The 23,115-nt window shown below is 54.0% G+C and overlaps 1 protein-coding gene across 5 annotated transcripts in view; it reads left to right on the plus strand.

Moving 5' to 3' along the window:
- PDE10A (phosphodiesterase 10A) overlaps positions 1 to 22,008 on the plus strand; it is a 217,319-nt gene extending 195,311 nt beyond the window's left edge. For all 5 annotated transcript variants that reach the window (XM_070417351.1, XM_070417352.1, XM_070417353.1 and 2 more), the window contains 9 exons: positions 2,553 to 2,695; positions 5,432 to 5,515; positions 6,940 to 7,090; positions 8,432 to 8,587; positions 12,139 to 12,311; positions 13,621 to 13,732; positions 14,765 to 14,845; positions 15,567 to 15,655; positions 16,372 to 22,008. In XM_070417351.1, coding sequence (XP_070273452.1) covers positions 2,553 to 2,695; positions 5,432 to 5,515; positions 6,940 to 7,090; positions 8,432 to 8,587; positions 12,139 to 12,311; positions 13,621 to 13,732; positions 14,765 to 14,845; positions 15,567 to 15,655; positions 16,372 to 16,489 — 1,107 coding nt within the window. In that variant the 3' untranslated portion in view covers positions 16,490 to 22,008. The remainder of the gene's footprint in view (positions 1 to 2,552; positions 2,696 to 5,431; positions 5,516 to 6,939; positions 7,091 to 8,431; positions 8,588 to 12,138; positions 12,312 to 13,620; positions 13,733 to 14,764; positions 14,846 to 15,566; positions 15,656 to 16,371) is intronic.
- The last annotated feature ends 1,107 nt before the right edge of the window (positions 22,009 to 23,115 follow it).

A 23,115-nucleotide genomic window follows, 5' to 3' on the forward strand; every position in this document is an offset into this window, starting at 1 on the left:
TCAGCTATCTTTTTGCTTCAGATTCTCTCTCTCCCATAAATAAAAACAGTGACACCTTACATTTGTTTATCTTCAAAGTTGCAGAGAATGTAATTTCCAGTATATTCTGAGTATTGATTTTTATCTTTTAAATGAATCCAGTGGAATCTAAGTGCTGTAGCAACTTGATACCTATACAGCCCATTTGAAAAAACAATGGCAAGCTCCAGTGATTGGAAAGTCAGCATCATTCTCTTCTCTCTCTGCACATATTTCTATGACCCACCAAAGTTTGTTCTAATACAGTATCTTCATGCCCCTCCCCGTGTCTTCACGTGGTCCTTCTGCGGTTCCTGTCTGTTTCCAGTTTCCTCTCCTTATAAGGACTCTAGTTGTACTGGGTTAGGGCCGCCCTGATGAGCTCATTTTGCCTTAATTACCTCTTTAAAGACCCAGTCTGTAAACGCGATCACATTCGAAGGGCTAGGGTTTCAATGTCTGAATTGTGGGAACATGTTCCGCCCCTAACAGGTGCTGGGTATGGAGCTGACCTGGGCCTGTCCTGTCTCCGTTCATCGGGACCCGTCCCCCCCTCCATCCTGCAGGCCGGGGCTGTGAAGCATGTAGTCCAGTTTGAGGAGCGTGATGGACTATCACAGAGTGATGTGCTCTCGCACCTGCAGGCAGGCACCTCCCATTCCCGTGATGGTGGCCCCTCGATGGAGGTTTCTCCACTGGGACTTGCCCCCTTGTCTCATTGTTTCAGCAGAGAGTTTACCCAGAAGCCTCTGCGTGCATTTCTCTTTCTGTTTCTCTGATTGCATGTTGGCAGCTCTAGTCTGACCCACAGAGCCCCTTCTGTCTCACTGTCGTCCCCGGAGCCTTGCTCTCCGACAGCCCCCGATGCAGCATCACTTGTGTGCCTAGTTGTTGTTCCCGTTTGTGTTGAAGGGGCCAAGAGCACTGCTCTCCTCGTTAGAAGATGGAAGCAGGGAGAGTTTCATCGAAGTAGTTTCTCTGAAATTGACTCCAAATGAGCTGAGGAAAGTGGACACGGAAGCTTTAGTTTGCTCACGGCCACACAGCAAGCGGCATTAACACTGAACAAGAAAATAATTGTTTTCCCAGCAAACTCCCATCCTGAAGAGAGCACTTTGGAGACAGATGTTTACCGTTGTTTCCTTGGCCTGAACCTGGTTGATGATACAGGGCAGGCAGAGGCCAGTGTGCAGTTGTCAGTGTGGATGATAGTGCAGTGATCAGTCAGAACACAAGAACAGACTCTTCACTACCCACAGCTGTAAACCTTCGCTTCTGTAAAGATTCAGCTGTTTAGTTTTCAGGATTAACTGATGGAGATTCCTGGAAACAGAAGTGGATCTGAGTTTCAACCAAAATATTAGCTGTTAGGGAACGAAACTACAAGTGGCCGTTTAAGAACAGGCAGGACTAGTGTCGTTCCGTTGGGATCCACGTGCTTTCTGGCACAGCCTTCAGCTTTCCGGAAATAAGCCTGGAAATAGGTTAAACTGAGCCAGACATTAACGTCACCAGCCCACTGAATAGTAAAGAAAGAACGTGACAACTGATAACATTCAGTTACAGTGATTTTATTTTAATGCATGTCATTGTTTAATGAGAACAGAAGGCCCTGTTTAGTAAGTATGAAAATGGGTACTTTCAAACATTCCTGTTTCAGTGTGTTTTATAACATGACCTGTCAGCACGGTGTGCATGCGCAGTTGCTACAGGAATGTCCACGTGTTGGGCCTGCGTCTCCAACGTTCATGACTAACAAAGGACCTCGCCGTCAAGCTTCTGAGACTCCCGGACGGGAGGACCGAGACCAAGAATGAAGCTCAACATTTCAAAAGGAGACAGAAAAGCACCTTCCCTCTTGACTCGCTCAGTCTCTGCCTGTCTCCATTCAGGGTTTTTAATAAAAGCCCACGTTCAGGCCCTAGAACAACAGACTGCATGGCTTCTGCACAGCCGGGGTGGATGTTCCGTTCCTGTAGCTGGGAGTCCAGGAGTGAGGTGCGGGCCGGTGAATGCCCAGCCATCTGACCACCCAGAGAGAACGCCTGCTAAAAAGACAGCTGGCCCTGGCCGGTGTGGCTCAGTGGGTAGAGTGTCAGCCTGCGGACTGAGGGTCCCGGGTTTGATTCTGGTCAAAGGCACATACATACCTTGGTTGCAGGCTCCTTCCCGGGCCCTGGTTGGGGCACGTGCAGGAGGCAACCAATCGATGTGTTTCTCTCACACTGATATTTCTCTCTGTCTTCCCTTCTCTCTTTCACTCTCTCTAAAAAGTTAACGGAAACATATCCTTGGGTGAGGATTCACAGCAACAGCAACAAAAAGACGGCTGTTCCAGGGGTACTCAGTCTTTTCAAACACCCGTGGTCGTCTGTATTGTACCTGCCAGGTCGCATGGGTGGGGCTCTCCAGTGTTGGTGGAGGTGGAGTAGAAATAGGTTCAGGGGTGGTGATGGTTCCAGGCGCTGTGCCGATGCTGCCACACCAGACCCTGAGCGGTAATGACGCCACGTCCCCTTACCGTCTGCCTGCAGATGTACCACCGGATCCGCCACTCGGAGTGCATCTACCGCGTGACCATGGAGAAGCTGTCCTACCACAGCATCTGCACCGCGGAGGAGTGGCAGGGCCTCATGCGCTTCACACTGCCCGGGCGCCTCTGCAAGGAGGTGGAGCTGTGAGTTCCCGTCCGGCACGCGGGCTTGGCCAGAGAATTCGGGTCACAGATGGCTCAGTGCAGGTGCAGCTGCAGCTGCCCTTTCTCCCTTCCGAGGGGATTCCAGGTCTCGGGGTACAACTTGTCCGGGTCTCATATTTAAAAACAAAACTGAACACAGTTTTGAAATGAGTTACCTAAAGCTTAGCTGTCCTCTGTAGGCGTTTGTACAGTTTACACTATGTAATATTTAATATTTAATTGGTATTTAATGTCAGATTCTAAGTTTTCTGTATAACTTTAAATTTACAAATTTGAGAAGCTAGTAATTCAGCTTTAACAATTTGTTTTTCAATCCTATGCTCCATATGCTAATGCATGCAATTGCTGGTGGTAGCACCTCTGGTAATTTGTGCACCCATTGTAAGTACAAGCCAACACTGTTTCACGGATAGAAACTTCCAGAAGTGACCCAGAGCTGATAGTTGCCTTATGATTGGGCAGATGGTCGTGTTAAGTTAATTAAACAAGGAGGCCCTGCGATGAGGTGGCCTCACTGCCCTGGTGGCCTAGGTAACAGATGTAAACACAGGGACAGCCCATCCCCAAAGAGCCAGCCATTTCACCTGCAGCCAATCAGTGAGCTCCTCTCTCTGCTGCCCCTTCTCTGTGGTCTCCCCTCCCTGGATGCAGCCCTCCTCACCACCTTGGGCCTGGCACTGCTGGTTGAATTGATGTTTGCTCAGATCAGCTCATAAAATGTCAACTATGCCTTAGTTTATCTTTTAATGGTATAATAGTATGTATCTATCTATAATAATAAAAGTGTAATATGCTAATTAGACCAGATAGCCGAATGACCTTCCAGATGGAAGTCTGGGCTGCAAGAGCCAAGGCAGCTGCTGCGGCTCCCAGGGCTGAGCCCTTGCACGAATTTCATGCATCTGGCCTCTAGTATATATATAAAAGCCTAAGTGACCATCTGACTGGTAGCTATAACATGCACTGACCACCAGGGGCAGATGCTCAACACAGGAGCTGCTGAGCTGCGGTGACTTGGCAGCTGCGGTTCTCGGGTGACCCACCCCAGAATTGGACTCCCTCCTCTCTGGTTCCGGGTGCATCACCCAAGAACTGCCCTCTCGCAATCCGGGACCCCTCGGGGGATGTTGGAGAACTGGTTTCAGCCCAATCCCCGCAGGCCAGGCCGAGGGACCCCACGGGTGCACGAATCTGTGCACCGGGCCTCTAGTTGTGCTATATTAAGAAATGTGTACATTTGGTCTTTTAGTTGTTTCCTGGCAGGACCTTCTAACACCCTGTGATATGGGTGAGGGGCTGTCTTTCCTTGTTTATAATAAAACTCAACTGTACAAGAGTTTATGCCAAGAAGAACCTTTAGAGCAGTGGTTCTCAACCTTCCTAATGCCGCAACCCTTTAATACAGCTCCTCATGTTGTGGTGACCCCCAACCATAACATTATTTTTGTTGCTACTTCATAACTGTAATGTTGCTACTGTTATGAATCGTCATGTAAATATCTGATACGCAGGATGTATTTTCATTGTTACAAATTGAACATAATTAAAGCATAGCGATTCATCACAAAAACAATATGTAATTATATATGTGTTTTCCCATGGTCTTAGGCGACCTCTGTGAAAGGGTCGTTTGACCCCCAAAGGGGTCGCGACCCACATGTTGAGAACCGCTGCCTTAGAGGGTGAGGTCTGGGTGTCAGGAACAAGCCATGTGATTAGGACTTCTGGGGGTGCAGGAGGTGGGGATGAGGTCATCATCAAAGGCCAGTGACTTAGTCATGCCTGGAGGTGAGGCCTCCCTCCAGGAAAACCCTGAATAAAGTTTTTATTGTCCTGGGGTGGGGAGCTTGAGAGCACGGAGCCTGTGCCTCCCTTCCCCCGGCTCTTCCTGATGTGCTTCCTTCCTAGTGAACCCCAAGTAGTAAGCAGAATGCTCCCCGGAGTCAGGGAGCTGTTGTCGCACGTCATCAAACCTCGGCTTCGTAGCTGGTTGGCCAGAAATCGGGGTGGCCCGGACTTGCGGTTGTCAAGTGAAGTGAGGGGCAGTCTATGGGCTGAGGACGCCTGTGGCTCTGCTAATCCAGGTGGTGTTGGGACTGACCTGCACTGTGGAATGTCACTGGGTGTCCCCAGAGGATTGGAGAACTGCTCGGTGCAGAAAACGCACACCTTTGGTGTCAGGAATAATATGACTAGAGGACAATGTGTCTTTTTTAAATACTATACCATATACCACTGTGTTTATTTGGGTTAAATGTCAGCAAATTAGCAAATGAAAAATAGGTAAAAACTTTGGATGTGTGTTTATATTTATGAAATTTTTTGTGGATTTAAATAGGAGATAGGATAATCTTCAGCTCTAAAAAAATTTTTTATAAGGTTTTTTACTCCCTTATGTAATGTACATGCATTTTTCATAATAGAACTTTTTTGCTTTTTCATTGCTCTGATAGTAACCACAGCATCCCCTTGTTACAGATTGTTTGAGAGAAAGTTAAGCAATGACAGTGAAGCAAATATTGCACTAAGTTCCTGAGGGCATGAGTGGCGTTTCCTTCTGGAAACGTCTACGTCCAGCAGAGACGTGACGAGAGGCAGGAGAGCGGCTGACCCCGTGCCCCTCAGTCCTCAGTGGACAGCAGCTCCCCTGCCTTCTTCTCGTTAGCATGTGTCCTGATGTCGGACTAAACGAGCCTTCTCTGCGTTTCTTTTCAGATTCCACTTTGACATCGGTCCTTTTGAAAACATGTGGCCTGGGATTTTTGTCTACATGATCCATCGTTCCTGTGGGACGTCCTGGTATGAATGGCCTAGAAACATCCTTTTAGACTGTTGAGTGACATGGCCCCTCCCTCCCTTACCTGGACGCCCTGTCACTTTCGGGGGGGGGGGGGGGCAGTATTAACACATGCTATATGTAAAGTGCCTTTTCTAAAGATTTAATGTTAGAAAGGCTAATAGACTTGGACAGAGCCGCAGCCCTCTCGTTTTCCCCGTAGCGGCTATGAGCTCTGTCCCTCAGCTCACAGCCATGGATAGAACCAGGTGGCCATTAAAATGTGGGGGAGCGAACTTAGGCTGTTTAACTGGAAGAGGTAGGAGTTCCCCGTCCACACAATCGCACACTGCTTTGAAGTGTGCTTGGGAATGCACGCATGCATTTGTATCAACCTTCAACTTCCCTGATGTGCCGGTCAGAACAGGTAGAAAGGAACAAGGGTCCCCTTCACAGCCCCGGCCTGTGCCAGTCACTTCCTGGGGCTGCTGCTCGCATCGCAGGCCCCTCGCCGCGGCCCAGAGGAGCACCTTCCTCTCTGGCCGCCCCGCTGCGTGGTGGCGCTTAGCTTCTCTAGAGCCACTGAGGCCCGGGCTTTCTCAGGACATCAGTGACTCTTTACAAGGGGTGCACACAGGGTGACTGGCTCTTGCTAATTCTCACCTGCTCGTATATCAAGGAGGCTGACCATTTGGAACTCTTAAAATGGCATTCCTTACACTCTAAGGACATTTGAAAATTTTCATTAGAGAAAATATAAGTTACAGATTTTTAGAAGCTTTTTGAACGCTCATTTCTTTGGTATTTCAAAGAGCCCTGTTTTGTCTTGTGTTTTTGATTTAAGCTGCCTTAAAATCCACTGAGAAAATTGAAGCCCTTCAATAAGTATGAATGCATGGTGATGTTATAACATGACACATGATAGCCATATTGTATAATGAAATGCCATTTCTACCATGCGCTGTGTCAGGATAGAGTCATTGCTACTAATAGTTTGAGGACCATTTAATTTGGATTCGTTTTAAAAAGATAATCACTCATCACCAAAATTCCCATGGTATACACATTTGTAGTTGGCGAATCTGAATATGCTTTTGGGAAATGATCAGTTCCGAATGCTCTTCAGCAGACGGTCAGAGGTTGTCCGCTGAGCTCGGGCCGGGCTGCCTGCGGGTGAGGAGGGCGATGGGTGGGAGGGATGAGGAGCCACAGCCGGTCAGGTCCTCCTCCCTGGTGGGCGGCCAGCACCTCTGAGAGAAGCTCTTACAGAGCCCTCCCTCCACACTGGCCGGAGAGTCGCGGGGAAGCGTGAGTGAGGGTCCCAGGCGCCTGGACCCGTCCCCAGACCCTCACGGTCACGTGCATTCAGTACAGACGTGCGTGCGGTACAGACCAGAGGCCTCTCCTGGGCGAATTGGCTGCCAGCTCCTGTTGTCTCTTCCCACAGCTTTGAGCTTGAGAAGCTGTGCCGCTTCATCATGTCCGTGAAGAAGAACTACCGGCGGGTGCCCTACCACAACTGGAAGCACGCGGTGACCGTGGCGCACTGCATGTACGCCATCCTGCAGAACAACCTGGGGCTCTTCTCCGACCTGGAGGTGGGCGCCGCGGGCTCCCTCCCCAGGGCCTGTGTCCCTGTCACCCTCGGTGTCGGGCACGCGGGTGGCGTGGATGTGCGACAGGCTCCGGGGCAGACCCCAGCTCCGTGACTCACAGGAGCACGTTGTAGAGGCGGCCACACCCAGGCTTGTGCCGTAGGGTTTTGAGTAAGAAGTGTAGATGCACAAACTCTAGCTTCACTGAACGATGCCCAAGGGAAGAGTAGTATCTGCAGCCTTTCCTCCTTGTCAGTCTGCTGAGGGTTGTAGCAGTGGCTTCCCCGTGGCCTCGTGCTCTGGGTACATGGACACTCCCACTGATGGGCCACCCGGAGCAGGAAATGCAATTCCGACCTCAGTGCGCACGCCATCCCCTCTTGCAGGAAGCAGGGCCCTGAGGGGTGTCACTGCTTCCCCTGCCTTCTCACACCTGGCGTGGGTCCACAGGGGAGGCTTTCCAGCTCAGAGCTGGGAGGCTCTGGGACGGCTCGTCTATTCTTGCCCCGCTGTGCGCTGGGCCTGCTGTGCGCTGGGGGGTCGGAGCTTAGCCCCTGCCACAAGCATTCCAGATCTGGAGCTGCCTGATGCCGCGAACACCCTCTCTGCCCGGCCTCTGCGCAGCCCTCACAGTGGTCCCATCTCTCCTCTTCCATCACCGGTGTCCTGCTCCAGGAGACCCCTAGCCATGGAGGGAAGGGAGCCCCCCTCTCTGTGATAATGAAGTTGTCTTGTCGCCGTTCCCTGGCTCATGCAGGGTACAAGGCCTATGAGGTCCTCAGCCTCCCCGCTCCGTCTCTGTCCTCCTCTCCCCGTGGTCCCCGAGCCATAGCCTCCCTGACCTGCTGGCTTTCAGGGAAGGCCCACCTGTGCCCTCCTTGTCTTTAGGTCCCTGCTCACCTGTGTCCCTCCCTGGGCTGCTGGGCCTGCCTCCCGCCGTCCCTACAGCCTGCTCGCCTCTTACGTGATTTGCCATGTTGCACATGTCCTATGACTTAGCTGTCACCCTCCTAGTTTACAATGACTGTGACGTGTTGGAATTTAACACGAGCAGGTTGCTCACGGAGGATGAGGCTGCCTTCTCCCTGGCATATCTGCTTCTCTGTCGCCAGGAGCCTTGGCTTTCTTGAATCCCCCCTGCCCTCTTCCCAGAGTGAGGAGGGAGCATTTGACTCAAGTTCATAAGCAGGAAAGCCCAGAGGTTTAGAAGCAGTTAGACTTGGAGTCAGAGTTTCCTGAGGAGCTGCTGGTGGGGGCGGCAGAGGCGGTGGCAGGAGTGACGGCCGTGGGCCTCCATGGCCCGCTCTTGGTTTTCAATGCCTGTGCCATGTGTTGTGTTTACAGCGCAAAGGACTGCTGATCGCGTGTCTGTGCCACGACCTGGACCACAGGGGCTTCAGCAACAGCTACCTGCAGAAGTTCGACCACCCGCTGGCCGCGCTCTACTCCACGTCCACCATGGAGCAGCACCACTTCTCCCAGACCGTGTCCATCCTGCAGGTGGGCCGGCCGCTCGCTGGGCAGCACCCGGGCAGGGCTGGGCAGTGGGGGCTTCATTCTGGAGCCTGGTACACAGTCAGTGCTAGTGACTGTGGGTTTAGGGCAAGAATCCCTTGTGATGATTTTGAGTGTATTTTGAGTTGCATTTGACGTTTCAGTACATGGCACCCTACACTTTGTAGTTCAGACTGTTTCTTAACGCTGGGCCTTGGACACAGTAGGTCCTAAACTGCTGCCATCCTCACACAGGGAAGCCCTGTGGACTGAGTATCTGTGAAATGAGCACCCGTGTCCCTCACTTGGTGTTGGAAAGATATGGCTGAGGCAGGAAGGCGTGCTCCGGGGGGTGGGGGAGGGCACTGCGTCCTTAGCATCCCCATGGCTAGCGCTGGAGGCCTCTCGGCACTGGGTAGATCTCAGCACGGGGCAGGTGTCAGCACCAGGCAGGTCTCAGCACCGGGCAGATGTAGCACCTGGCAGGTCTCAGCACCGGGCAGATGTTAGCACCAGGCAGGTCTCAGCACCGGGCAGATGTTAGCACCAGGCAGATGTTAGCACCAGACAGGTCTCAGCACCGGGCAGATGTTAGCACCAGGCAGATGTTAGCACCAGGCAGATGTTAGCACCAGACAGGTCTCAGCACCAGGCAGATGTTAGCACAAGGCAGATGTTAGCACCAGGCAGATGTAGCACCTGGCAGGTGTCAGCACCGGGCAGGTGTTAGCACCAGGCAGATGTTAGCACCAGGCAGATGTTAGCACCAGGCAGGTGTTAGCACCAGGCAGGTCTCAGCACCGGGCAGATGTTAGCACCAGGCAGATGTTAGCACCAGACAGGTGTCAGCACCGGGCAGATGTTAGCACCGGGCAGATGTTAGCACCAGGCAGATGTTAGCACCAGACAGGTCTCAGCACCGGGCAGATGTTAGCACCGGGCAGATGTTAGCACCAGGCAGATGTTAGCACCAGACAGGTCTCAGCACCGGGCAGATGTTAGCACCAGGCAGATGTTAGCGCCAGGCAGATGTAGCACCTGGCAGGTGTCAGCACCGGGCAGATGTAGCACCGGGCAGATGTTAGCACCGGGCAGATGTTAGCACCAGGCAGATGTTAGCACCAGGCAGGTCTCAGCACCGGGCAGATGTTAGCACCAGGCATATGTTAGCACCAGACAGGTCTCAGCACCGGGCAGATGTTAGCACCAGGCATATGTTAGCACCAGACAGGTCTCAGCACCGGGCAGATGTTAGCACAAGGCAGATGTTAGCACCAGGCAGATGTAGCACCTGGCAGGTGTCAGCACCGGGCAGGTGTTAGCACCAGGCAGATGTTAGCACCAGGCAGATGTAGCACCTGGCAGGTGTCAGCACCGGGCAGATGTAGCACCGGGCAGATGTTAGCACCGGGCAGATGTTAGCACCGGGCAGGTCTCAGCACCGGGCAGATGTTAGCACCAGGCAGATGTTAGCACCAGGCAGATGTTAGCACCAGGCAGGTCTCAGCACCGGGCAGATGTTAGCACCAGGCAGATGTTAGCACCAGACAGGTGTCAGCACCGGGCAGATGTTAGCACCGGGCAGATGTTAGCACCAGGCAGATGTTAGCACCAGACAGGTCTCAGCACCGGGCAGATGTTAGCACCGGGCAGATGTTAGCACCAGGCAGATGTTAGCACCAGACAGGTCTCAGCACCGGGCAGATGTTAGCACCAGGCAGATGTTAGCGCCAGGCAGATGTAGCACCTGGCAGGTGTCAGCACCGGGCAGATGTAGCACCGGGCAGATGTTAGCACCAGGCAGGTCTCAGCACCGGGCAGATGTTAGCACCAGGCAGATGTTAGCACCAGACAGGTGTCAGCACCGGGCAGATGTTAGCACCGGGCAGATGTTAGCACCAGGCAGATGTTAGCACCAGACAGGTCTCAGCACCGGGCAGATGTTAGCACCAGGCAGATGTTAGCACCAGGCAGATGTAGCACCTGGCAGGTGTCACCACCGGGCAGATGTAGCACCGGGCAGATGTTAGCACCTGGCAGGTGTCAGCACCGGGCAGATGTTAGCACCAGGCAGGTCTCAGCACCGGGCAGATGTTAGCACCAGGCAGATGTTAGCACCAGGCAGATGTAGCACCTGGCAGGTGTCAGCACCGGGCAGATGTTAGCACCAGGCAGATGTTAGCACCAGACAGGTCTCAGCACCGGGCAGATGTTAGCACCGGGCAGATGTTAGCACCAGACAGGTGTCAGCACCGGGCAGATGTTAGCACCAGGCAGATGTTAGCACCAGGCAGATGTAGCACCTGGCAGGTGTCAGCACCGGGCAGATGTAGCACCGGGCAGATGTTAGCACCGGGCAGGTGTCAGCACCGGGCAGATGTTGCACCGGGCAGATGTTAGCACTGGCAGGTCTGGGCATCAGGCAGGTCTCAGCACCGGGTGGACTCCCTTGTGTCTCTGACCTTAGGATCTGGAGGACCTACAGAACCCACTCACCTGCTTTCGTGGAGATAAGAATGTATGGGCCACTCACCCATTTGGGGCTTTAGAAACATTCTTGAGTTTACAGTTCTTTACCAATTGGGATATAAATGTATTGTATTTCGTCATGAGGTTTTAAGTTATTAAGTAACTAGAGGCCCGGTGCACGATGTTCGTGCACAGAGGGGGCTGTGTGTCCCTCAGCCCAGCCTGAACCCTCTCAAATTTGGGATCCCTCTCATAATCCAGGACTGCTGGCTCCCAACCGCTCGCCTGCCTGCCTGCCTGATTGCCCCTAACCGCTTCTGCCTGCCAGCATGATCACCCCCTGACCACTCCCTGCCAGCCTGATCAGTGCTTTACTGCTTCCCTGCCGGCCCGATTGCCCCTAACTGCCCTCCTCTGCCAGCTTGGTCACCCCTAACTTCTTTTCTTGCCAGCCTGGTCACCCCTAACTGCCCTCCCCTGCCAGCCTGGTCACCCCTAACCACCCTCCCCTGCAGGCCTGGTCACCCCTAACTGCTCTTCCCTGCAGGCCCGGTCCTCCCCAACTGTCCTCCCCTGCAGGCCTGGTCACCCCTAACTGCCCTCCCCTGCCAGCCATCTTGTGGCCACATGGGGATGGCCATCCTGTGTTGGAGTGATGGTCAATTTGCATATTACCTCTTTATTAGATAGGATGTGATTGAGGTGACATCGGTTAATAGAATTATAGGTTTCAAGTGCACAATTCTACGCGACATCATCTGTATATTGCACTGTGTGCTCACCACCCAGAGTCATGTCTCCTTCCATCCCCATATATTTGACCCCCTTAACCCTTTACTGCCTACCCCTTCCCTCTGGGAACCCCTTCCCTCTGGTGTTTTGTTCCCCCCACGCCTGGTCATTTGTGTGCCCAATGCCATTGGCTGACTATACAGTAGGTTACAGTTGTTCCTGTGGAAGATAACAGTAATTAACAAGTCGTAACACAAGGATAAACTCTGTGTAACTGTGACCTGCTCTTGTTTGGAGGAACTGAAAGCGTCGGGGGTGCGAGCAGGTGCCTGTCACTGGTGTGCTTGTCTCCACAGCTGGAAGGGCACAACATCTTCTCCACGCTGAGCTCCAGCGAGTACGAGCAGGTGCTGGAGATCATCCGCAAAGCCATCATCGCCACGGACCTCGCCCTCTACTTCGGCAACAGGAAGCAGCTGGAGGAGATGCACCAGACGGGCTCGCTGAACCTCAACAACCAGTCCCACAGGTGCACGTCCTGAGCAGCGTGGGGGAGCCCGGGAGTGCTTGGTGCTTGGGGGATCCATCGGAGTGCCACTGGTCCTTTCAAATGTCCTCTCCCACCGGTCGGTCATTCCAGTCAGTGTTTTGTTTTATATACTCGAGGCCCAGGGCATGCAATTGGTGCACTGGTAGGGTCCCTGCTGCTGCCAGCCAGGGCCTCCCTCTTCCCCGGCCAGCCCCGCCCCCTGGTCAAACTCTCGGTCGAACTCCCGGTCCAGGGGACAATTTGCATACTACGCTTTTATTATATAGGATTGAGATTTCTTTTTGGCTCATTTTTATAGCTTCTGTATCTCTCGTAAAATTTCCCAATTTCTTCACCCCTTGTAGCCAAATATGTATTTCCCTGAAGGTTCCCACACACTTGTCAGTTATGTTAAGTCCTCATCTGTGAATAGAGTGGCAGTGCCTCCCAGGTGTGCTGTCCAGAGGGCCTGGAGCCGTGAAGACAGCTCTGACAAAGCAGAAGCCAGATCTGCAGACCTTGACCCGACATGAGGCTCCCTGTGTTAGTAAAGTGACAGCCGTCAGATGGGTGCGCGGTGTTAGTGTGGACAGACAGGCCCGCGCGTGCAGGAGGCTCACGCTAGAGCTGGGGTGGGCAAACTTTTTGACTCGAGGGCCACAATGGGTTCTTAAACTGGACCGGAGGGCCGGAACAAAAGCATGGATGGAGTGTTTGTGTGAACTAATATAAATTCAAAGTAAACATCATTACATAAAAGGGTACGGACTTTTTTTTTTTTTTTTTTTTAGTTTTATTCATTTCAAACGGGCCGGATCCGGCCCGAGGGCCGTAGTTTGCCCATGGCTGCGCTAGAGTCTAGCGGCTAGACCAGCCGTGGGCAAACTACGGCCCGCGGGCCGGATCCGGCCCGTTTGAAATGAATAAAACTAAAAAAAAAAAGACCGTACCCTTTTATGTAATGATGTTTACTTTGAATGTATATTAGTTCACACAAACACTCCATCCATGCTTTTGTTCCGGCCCTCCGGTCCAGTTTAAGAACCCACTGTGGCCCTCGAGTCAAAAAGTTTGCCCACCCCTGGGCTAGACTCACGTTGGTGTAGAAAGTGGCTGCAGGCTGAAGTCCTAATTCCCAGCACGTTACCACTGGAGATAGGACTTTTAAGGAGAAATTAAGGTAAAATGAGGCCATGTAGGTAGGCCTTTCCCCAGTATGAGTGGTGCTGACTGCTCTGTGCCCCGTGCCCTGGAGACCCCGCCTCGTCACAGGTGGGCAGCGCTGACTGCTCTGTGTCCTCTGTTCTAGAGACCGCGTCATTGGCTTGATGATGACTGCCTGTGACCTTTGTTCTGTGACAAAACTGTGGCCAGTTACAAAGTTGACGGCCAATGACATTTACGCAGAATTCTGGGCTGAGGTAGGTCGTTGGTTTTTATATGACTCAATAATGTCAAGAAATGGGAAAACGAAGAGCAAGTGAACATGTGGGTGAGTTAGTAACTCTATGTTAGCTGCTCACGTTGCAAGTTATTTCAAAAGGCTGCGGTCGGTCACACACCGACGGGCTCGGCGTTCGCACAGAAGGTGAGCACAGGGGTTGCTGCGTCTGACAAGTGTGTGCCTCAGCTCTCATTCACCCGGAAGGGACTGCTTCCAGACAACATGACAGTTTTCCTCGTGGAGTAATGGTTCCCTCGCTCAGGAGTAATCATGCTCATCTGTCGGGGACAGGCCCTGTCCAGGCACTGGGGGGACCGCAGTCGTGGACAGTGCAGGTAGAAATGCGAGGGGGGTGTGCTGTCCCACAGGCCAGGGGCGGTCCGCGCTCCTGTCCACAGCGCGTGCCCGACACTCCCGGCCTGGAAGCCAGCGTGGGAAGCACTGGTTTGTGAACACCTGTCCTGATGGAGACCTCAGCTTTCCTCTGAGTCGTCCCCGAGTGAGCAGCATGCCCTCTCTTGTTCGCGTGGCTCCACAGTCCGAGGCCCTCCCTGCCTGTGTGACGGCGCTTCCGCTCATGCTGTTCACAGGCTGCTCGCCCAGAGCTGGCAGCACAGCCGTCTGCAGTGAGCGTCTGTGGCTGGGCCTTTACGGCGACGCATCTGCACCAACACGCTCTGGACCCGTGTCCCTCCCCTGGCCCAGCTTCGCCCGCTCGGCACGGGAAACACCGCGGGAAGCGCCAGGGGACGGGCTCGGAGTTGCTCCATGGCTCTGACGAAACGTCTGCCGCCTGCAGAGGGAACAAAGGCAGCTGGGTTCTGGGCAGTGCGTGCAGAGGGGCCTCAGGGTAGAGACCAGAGGGCGACACTGCGGTTTTCACTGTTGGGCTTTGTCATGTCGGTCACCATAAGCAGGTGCATCGTGAAGAAACGAGTGACGGGAGGGAGGAGCCGTGAGCACTGCGCCTGCTTGGCAGTGAGAGACATGACTGTCCCGCTCCTTTCAGGGTGACGAGATGAAGAAGCTGGGGATCCAGCCCATTCCCATGATGGACCGGGACAAGAAGGATGAGGTCCCGCAAGGCCAGGTATGATGCGGGACGTCCGGGAGCGTGCGGCGGCCGTGCCGTCGGACATGGATAAAGCACTCCATCTGTGTCCCTGTGCATGGCGGCTCCTGCGGGCCTGGCAGCTCATGCAGGAGCGTTAGTGCTTTATCCGAGAGCGCCTGACAAGCCTCCTCTCTGCCCTTGACTCACTGCCCGAGCCGAGCCTGTGGGCTCAGAGCTCAGGTGCTCCCTCGCAGTGGACGCCGGCCAAGCCTGCTCTTCCGGGCTGGTGCTTCCACCCTGTGCAGTTCCCAGGCTGCATGGGATTGTAGTGGGTCAGGCAAGGGAGTGGGGCTGAGTGTGGCATCAGGAGAGAGAACGAGGCACCAGAGCCAGCAGGCCAACAAGCAAACAGACCCGGCCGTGGTCCCGAGCGGGAGGGGGGGAGGGCTCTGTAGAGGCAGGTGCTTGACCTGGACATGCCTTGGGGACCCCAGATCTGACCAGAGGTAAGAACGGCACCTGGATCACAGCTGCTTCATCCAAAGTCGATCCCACGGAAGGTGGTGCTTGGGTTTACAGTAACTGATATGCTGTAGGCTGCCCTGGGCTTTGCTTTCAGAGTGTGTGACGCCCGGTCTCGCGTAGCAAAGTGAGACCTTTAGTGTGGCAGCCAGGCTTAGGGACAGGACGTCCCGGGGGAACACGTGCTGCTGGTGGCTAACGTGTGTGTATTTCTTGCCGGTGGCTCCATGGGAAGCTCGGCTTCTACAACGCGGTGGCCATCCCCTGCTACACCACCCTCACCCGGATCTTCCCGCCCACGGAGCCGCTCCTCAGGGCCTGCAGGTGCGTACAGCCTCGGAGGAGGGACTCAGACTCTGCGCAGGCTCTTATGTTGACACGGTCACAGGTGCCCCTTTTGCTAAGCCCTCCCCCGCCCCCTCCTCTGCCCCATTGGTATGTGTCCACGAGCTGTGCACATTGGTCAGCTCCCTCCTTCCCTCCAGGATCCCAGCCCTGCTCTGACACTGTCCGTCCTGGGACCAGGCCTCCGGTTCTGTTCATCAGCTTATTTTGTTCATTAGATTCCATACCTAAGTGAGATCATGTGATACTTGTCTTTCTCTGCCTGGCTTATTCACTTAGCATAGTGCTCTCCAGGTCCCTCCATGCTGCCTCAAAGGGTAGGAGAGCCTTCCTTTCCCAGCTGCATAGTATGAAGGTACCACGTTCCTCAGCAAGTCATCTGACGGCACATCCCCGCTTTGCTGCCCCTTCTAACTGGGTGACATGATCTGTCTGAGCCTCGCTGGCCTCCTGCCCGTGCCATCTGGGACCCGGGCCCCTCCCCCAGGCTGAGGTGGCTTCAGGCTCTCCTGGGGCACTGAGCTGCCGTGTCCAGTCAGGGAGGCGAATGGGAGCCTGCCGGCCTAGCACGCAAGTTACCAGCAGAGTCAGCACAGCCCCCAAAGCCCTGGGCGGAGCCTCCGCAGGGGTAGGCCAGCGTGAGGCCAGCCCAGGGCCCGAGTAAGCAGCGCGTGTCGCTGCCCCATCTGTCCTAGGAACAACCTCAACCAATGGGAGAAGGTGATCCGCGGGGAGGAGAACCCAGCCTGGGCCCCAACCCAGCCGGTGGCCCCCGGCCCCTCGGAAAAGCTGCCTGTGAAGACGGACGACTGATGACCCGGAGCTGCCCCTCCCACAGACGCTCGTCTCGCTGCTTGGACTTTTCTACCTTTTATTTTTGTGGGAAACCTACACCTGGCGACCGGGATGCCAGCCTCGTGCAGAAGGTACCATCACGTGGCTCCGCCCGCAGCTGACTCCTGCCAGGCTCACCCTCACACGTCGCCGACAGCGACCTGCGGGACTCGGGCTGACGTGGCTGAGGCCGTCCTAGGGACGCAGACGTTCTCCGCCAGGGGTGCTTTGCCCAGAGCTGGTCTTTCTAGTGCGGGCTGGAAACGGTACGACGCTGTGTGCTTTGGCTCTCACGCCGACGTTGCTCCATGTTGTTGGCTATAAATAGGAGTTTTACGCATTCAATTGTGGTTGTTCGTGTGTGGCCTGCCTGTGATGGGCGTGGGCGCAGCAGCCAGCCACAGGACCGAGGCCACCGAGGTTCCGTGGACGCGTCTGTCTGCATCGGCGAGGGAGGAGGGCGCTCATTGCAGAGCTCCGTGGACGGAGCGTGGGCTCTGGAGTGCGCGCTCTGCAAGCCCTGCAGGCAGGAGGCAGCCTTCTCTCCTGGGGAGGAGCCGAGAGGATGAGAGCAGGCGTCTGGTCCCGTGCAGGGGGTGCAAAGGGTATTAAATGGTTTCATTGCGGTCTTGGCACAGTCACTCATCGTTTTACAAAGAGAACGAAATAAAAGCAAGGCATACACATCTTTATAACGGACAGGTGTTTATGGCTGTACAATGTGAATTTTGAATAATGATTTCTTTACAGTTTCACTTGTGTCATGGCAAAATTTTAGGTCCACATTCTCAATGAAGGGTTTCTTCTTCAAATCATTTCATTACCATTCATTTCTCCCAAAATCAAATTAAACCTTGAACTTGAATCTTCTCTGAGTTTCCTTCCACCTGCTGCTTCTGCGCTCAGGGCCCAGCCTCCTGCTGCCCTTGTCCTGCCTCAGCTGCCTGTCAGGACGGGAAGGAGTGGAGCCAGAGTGAGGGCCGGAGCAGATTTCTTTTAAAAAAATATTTTTATTGATTTCAGAGAGGGATAGAGAGAGAGAAACATCAATGAGGAGAGAGAATCACTGGTCGGCTGCCTCCTGCACGCCCCACACTGGGGATCGAGCCTGCAACCTGGGCATGTGCCCTGAATAGGAATGGAACCGTGACCTCCTGGTTCATAGGCTGATGCTCAACCACTGAGTCAGCTAGAGCTGACTCCTGTGTTCTCTGCTCAGCGCCCAGCATCCGTGGAGACCCGTGGTGCGAGCTCCTTCTGTATGAGCGCTGCGGTCTCACATTACGCCACAATGTAAATGTCTGTGAAAAACACACAAAAGTTACAGCCTGGACCTCCTGCAGGGATGACAAGCCAGAAGTTTTCCGTGGGGCCGGGGATGCTGCGTGGTTTGAGCACATGGACAGTGTCGGGTCGGAACCTGTGACTGGGCATCCTGGCCTGAAGGAATTAGCTAGAGGCTCACAGTGTGAGGCTGGTCCATGACGAATAGCGAGTCCTCTGTTCAGGGCAGGAAGCTGGAATGCTGCCTTCACTAAAATAGGTTTTTAAAATATTCTACATACTCCATACTGTGCGCATGGTGGTTCCTATGAGCTTGGTTCTTGCAAAAATCAATCTGTTCTTTCCACAGCATGGTTTATTTACACGGGCAGAGAGCTGTGTATAAACACTGTTCTCTTAAAATTAACACTATGTGTTCAACTTCCTCACGGGGGCTTCTGGACGAGGCCACCTCCCCTCCACGGAGCCCCATCTGCTGTTGTAATTATACAATATGAGGTAGAGGGAAACGCTAGAGAGAAATGCCACTCTGGCTCGATACCGGATGTATGTAGCTTTACACTCATGTACGTATGTAGATACACACTTGTATGTAGACACACGTGTGCGAGCGAGAGAGAAGCAAACACAGAAAAATAAAAAACAGCCACATTCTTCAAAGACTGATCTTTCTCTGTTGAAACTGTATCGTTTGCTAAAGAGCTGCCTGGAGCGGCCTTGCCTGTGAGTGTCCGTGGAAGTGAATTGAACAGCGTCTCTGTTTTCTGTCCTCGACATTCCGAACCTCCCCCACCGGCTCCACCTGCAGCCACGACAGTGGGTTTTGTCATCTGATGAACGTGGAGGCCCAATTGCACGGGGTGACGATCACTTCAGGTTGCTCTCTGATTAGATGCTGTGAAAGGAGGCACGGGTTCTGCTGTGGGGACGCTCCCGTGGCTGGCGTGCGTGTCGGGTGCTGTGCTGACAGGTTACTACAGGACGTCTTCTTCCTGGACACAGCAGGTGCATTCTGTGGTCTCTCCAGTTCCCCAAAGAAACGCGTGCGGATGCAGGGGTGAAACTGCCGTGAACTGTTGTCAGAGTAGAAACCAAGTGTGAGCGAAGGGCTTTGTCTGATGTGAACGAGTGACGCTGCCTTCCCCACGGGTGAGACCTACTGAGGACCACAGATTTGCCAAGAGTGAAGGTTCCAGGGTGAAGTCATATCTAGTTAATAATCCGGTTTTGAAAAGAAACATAGAGTTGGGAGTGTTTTTTCTATGTTGGCAGGTCTATAGGCTGCCCCAGAACACCGTCTACACGCACCTTGAGTGATTATAAAGGCAGCGTTTATTAACATCCATTTCATCTTAAAAAGCCAGCTACCAGCTGTTAAAGTGCGGGCACATTTTTTTTGGGGGGGGGGTGGTCACCCGGTATTTAGCAGACAAGCTTTAGAGTTCTGTTCATCTTTTTCCCAAATCCTGTTTTAAAAAGGAAGCTGGTTTTTATCACTGAAAGTTTTGACGAGTTTCTCATTAAGGCGGTATTTTATTTTGAGCCAAATTTCCCTGTTCGGTAGGAATTGGGTGACAGCTTTGAGGAGAGGGAGAAGGCTTGATTCGCAGGCGTGGTCCTGGCGGTGCTGATTCACAACTGACAGTTCTGCTGTCAGAAGCCGTTGTCCCGTGACCCACCAGCGCTGGGAATGTTTGCTGATGGAACCGGGCTGTGGGGTCCATTGTCAAAATGCCCCTTAATGCTTAGTAGTGGACGGTGGCTCATTAATTAGGAAACTTCAAAGAATTGCATTGGCTTTGCAAAGTGATTCTCAAAAGCGGCCCCTTTCCTGGGCAGGGATGGGGCTCGTTCCCAGGCCGGTTATCTAAGAAGCGGGCGCGGAACCTTGTTCTCTCATTCCCAACCCTGCCCCCCCCCCCCCCCCCCCCAGGCTGAGCGCCTGTGCTGGTGACCACGGTCCCCTGAGGGGCTGTCCCAGCAGCGCAGGCAGCGCGTTGGAAACGCCCCTCCGTGTAGGTTTCCTCCTGCATGCTTCTTTGTCTTTTAATTTCATGCAGCCGATCTCGGTGAATTTTGCTTTCTTGGAATGTTCATGTACACAAGGCCTATGGCGACATCAATCCTTAGCTACCTGGATATTTTTAATATGTTTAGTTTTGAATATTATCTTCTAGTCTATGAACTCAAAATAAATGTTTGAGCTTTAAATAGGACTAAATTATTCACCATGCCTTGGTCCCAACCATTTTTTTAATACTGTAATTTTTTTTACATGCATTTATGTATTTTGCTTTTCTTAACTGCAATTGAAGACATGTAAAGGGCTGCATCCATGGCTAACCTTGTTAAGTTGAATGGCTAGAACCATTCTCTCCTCACTGATTTCTGCCTTTTGTTCGATTTTCCTCGCACACACCCTGGTGACTGCCGCCAGCGAGCTGTGCACCCGTTTGCAGCTCCCAAGCTCTGTGCCTCCGACTGTGATGTGTGCTGTGACTTGGTTGGGTTCCAGGCACATATGCATGATCTGGACTTGAAAAGCTCTTCTGTCTTTGCATATTTCCAACATGCTTTCTACACTTTGCTGAGTTAGCGTTTAATTCTTTAAAGACAATTTAAAGTCACATGAGTGTATGCCTTCTATTGCGAGTATTAGTCTGACTTTTCAGTCACTGTACAGTGTACCTAGGCCGGGGCCCTGTCGGTCCCTCCTGGGCCTGTCAGGTGGCTCTAGGTTCACGTTGCATTAAGTCCCTGCCCGGATCCACGTTTCGCCGATGGCTGTAAAGTCTCCTCCTGAGTCTGAATTCGTGATGCTCAGTCCTCCACACTTGTCCTTCCTTTTCCGTTGGACATTTTGGTCGTGTGAAGCATTAGTCAGGTGCGTTTCTGTGATAAAAATGGCAAAAAAGAAAGACAGAGGTTTCCATGCTGTTCTGGTTTTAAATTATTAGAAGATGGAACCAAGAGAAAGACATGGATGTTTCCCAAGCAGCCTTACCCCTCCACTCGATACTCAGCTTTCCACCTGCACCGTCAGTGCAAAGCCGTGCGTGGAAGGCGACCATGACCTCGCTTTACTGCCGGCGGGTGTGGCTGACAGTCCGGCGCAGGCCGGCCGCTCCCCCGACACAGGTCAGGCCTCCCAGGCACTCGGCAGAGACTCGGCCGGGTCCAGGCGGCAGAGCAGAGATGTCAGTTTTCAGCTGATGTTTGTGAGGGGCTGTGTGTGTGCAGAAGTTTAAGTGGACAGTTTTGATTGCTATTGTTGGTCAAGTTGTAAGGGTGTGTTCTCCAGGACTCCAGCCCGCCCACAGTGCCGTGTGTGACGGGCACGGCAGTCCTCTGCCACCTCTCAGATAGCCTGCCTGGGCGGCGCGTGGACCCATTTTTCCTACCTGACCCGCGGCTCGGTGTGTGTTCTGCGAGCTCGTTTTTGGAGGCGTTGCTGCACAAGGCCCCAACTCGTTTCTGAGAACGCGCTGCCCAAACACTGTGAACAGTGGCCACCATTCGAAGAAATGCAGCATTTTGGATCTTTCTGAAAAGGAAAGGTGACTTTCCTTACAAGTCCTAGGTCCCCACCTCGCTGAGAGCCTGGGCTGACCACACCATGGAGCGCAGTGCGGTTACACCGACCGCCCAACCCTGCGTGCCCCACGCCCATCTCCCGCCGTGGATCTGTACCGAGGCCGACGGGCTGTCTTTAAAAGGAGAAGGAATTTCAGATGAACTAGATCCAACTGCTTGTAGTTGAGTAAATTTCCAAACATCATTTTGTACGTGTCACGGAATCTTTGTAAAATGCGCAAGTGCAATAGCCCGATGAGGCCTGGCCTCTGCATTTGTAATGACACGTGCTGTCCACGTGTGCGCCTTCTTCACGTGCTCACCTGCAGTCTTTGTATTTAAGAGAACCCGCTCCTGTCACGTTTGTACGATGAACAGCAGCCGTGTATTATAACCCGAGGCGAGTTGTACATAAACTCGGCATCCCAGCCGCCGGCACGCGCACATGTATGTGGGTGCCACGTGCAGAACCCACCTTCGTTCCACAGCACACGCTTGGGAGCAGCGAGGAGTTCTGTCGACAGGTCACTATACATATGAAGTATATATATGTATGATACATGAACTATATTCAGAGCTGTTCATACTTTTAATGGATACCCTTCGGTGTGAATAATTGAATACAGTTTTTAAACACCTCCGCTATCCTGTGCTGTCATTTGTGGGGAAGGTCAACGGCCTCACGTGGGTGCGTGGAGAGGCGCGTGGGGGACGTGCGTGGAGGATGTACATGGGGAAGTGTAGCGGTTCGGCCTCAGGCGCTCCAGGCCTTGTTGCTAGGAGACGTTGAGTTGGGGCAGTGACGCCGATGTTGCTTCGGCCAGTTGTGGTGGCGGGTTGCGCGGTGGCGGGTTGTGTGGTGTGGCGGGTTGTGTGGTATGGCGGGTTGTGCGGTGTGGCGGGTTGTGTGGTGGCGGGTTGTGCGGTGTGGCGGGTTGTGCGGTGTGGCGGGTTGTGCGGTGGCGGGTTGTGCGGTGGCGGGTTGTGCTGTGGCGGGTTGTGCGGTGGCGGGTTGTGCGGTGGCGGGTTGTGCGGTGGCGGGTTGTGCGGTGTGGCGGGTTGTGCGGTGGCGGGTTGTGCGGTGTGGCGGGTTGTGCGGTGTGGCGGGTTGTGCGGTGGCGGGTTGTGCGGTGTGGCGGGTTGTGCGGTGGCGGGTTGTGCGGTGGCGGGTTGTGCTGTGGCGGGTTGTGCGGTGGCGGGTTGTGCGGTGGCGGGTTGTGCGGTGGCGGGTTGTGCGGTGTGGCGGGTTGTGCGGTGGCGGGTTGTGCGGTGTGGCGGGTTGTGCGGTGTGGCGGGTTGCGCGGTGGCGGGTTGGCACTGTTTGCGGGAGGACGGCTCAGGCCACAGAGCTGACCTCGAGCAGCAGCCCAGGCCCCCGAACAGCCTCCCGTGTGGGGCGCAGTGTGTTGCCCTCTCCCGGCTCGGCTGGTGGGAAGGAGTCCCCGGGGCGTGGGTGTGCGTGTGTGAGCTGGGGTCCTTGCTGTGGTGGAGAAGGTTCCAGACTGACCTCCCTGTGCGCCCTCACGGCTTTCCCCGGGAAGCTGTGCTGACGGGTGTGTCCAGTGGGTACTCGCTCACCGAGGCAGGCAGCACGTGAGCAGTATTAGGCCACAGTCCAGTCCAGCGGCCCCCATCCTGGTAGCCAGGAGCAAACCGGAGCTGAGCCTGGGAGTGAAGAGAACCCGCCTTCCCTGGGTGAGGGCCCATCACGTGGTGACAGTGTCCACGCCTCGGGACACACTAGGCCG

This window comes from Myotis yumanensis, unplaced genomic scaffold, assembly GCF_028538775.1.
Source record: "Myotis yumanensis isolate MYYU_CA2020_CCGP unplaced genomic scaffold, mMyoYum1.0.hap1 SCAF_6, whole genome shotgun sequence".
Classification (NCBI taxonomy): Eukaryota; Metazoa; Chordata; class Mammalia; order Chiroptera; family Vespertilionidae; genus Myotis; species Myotis yumanensis.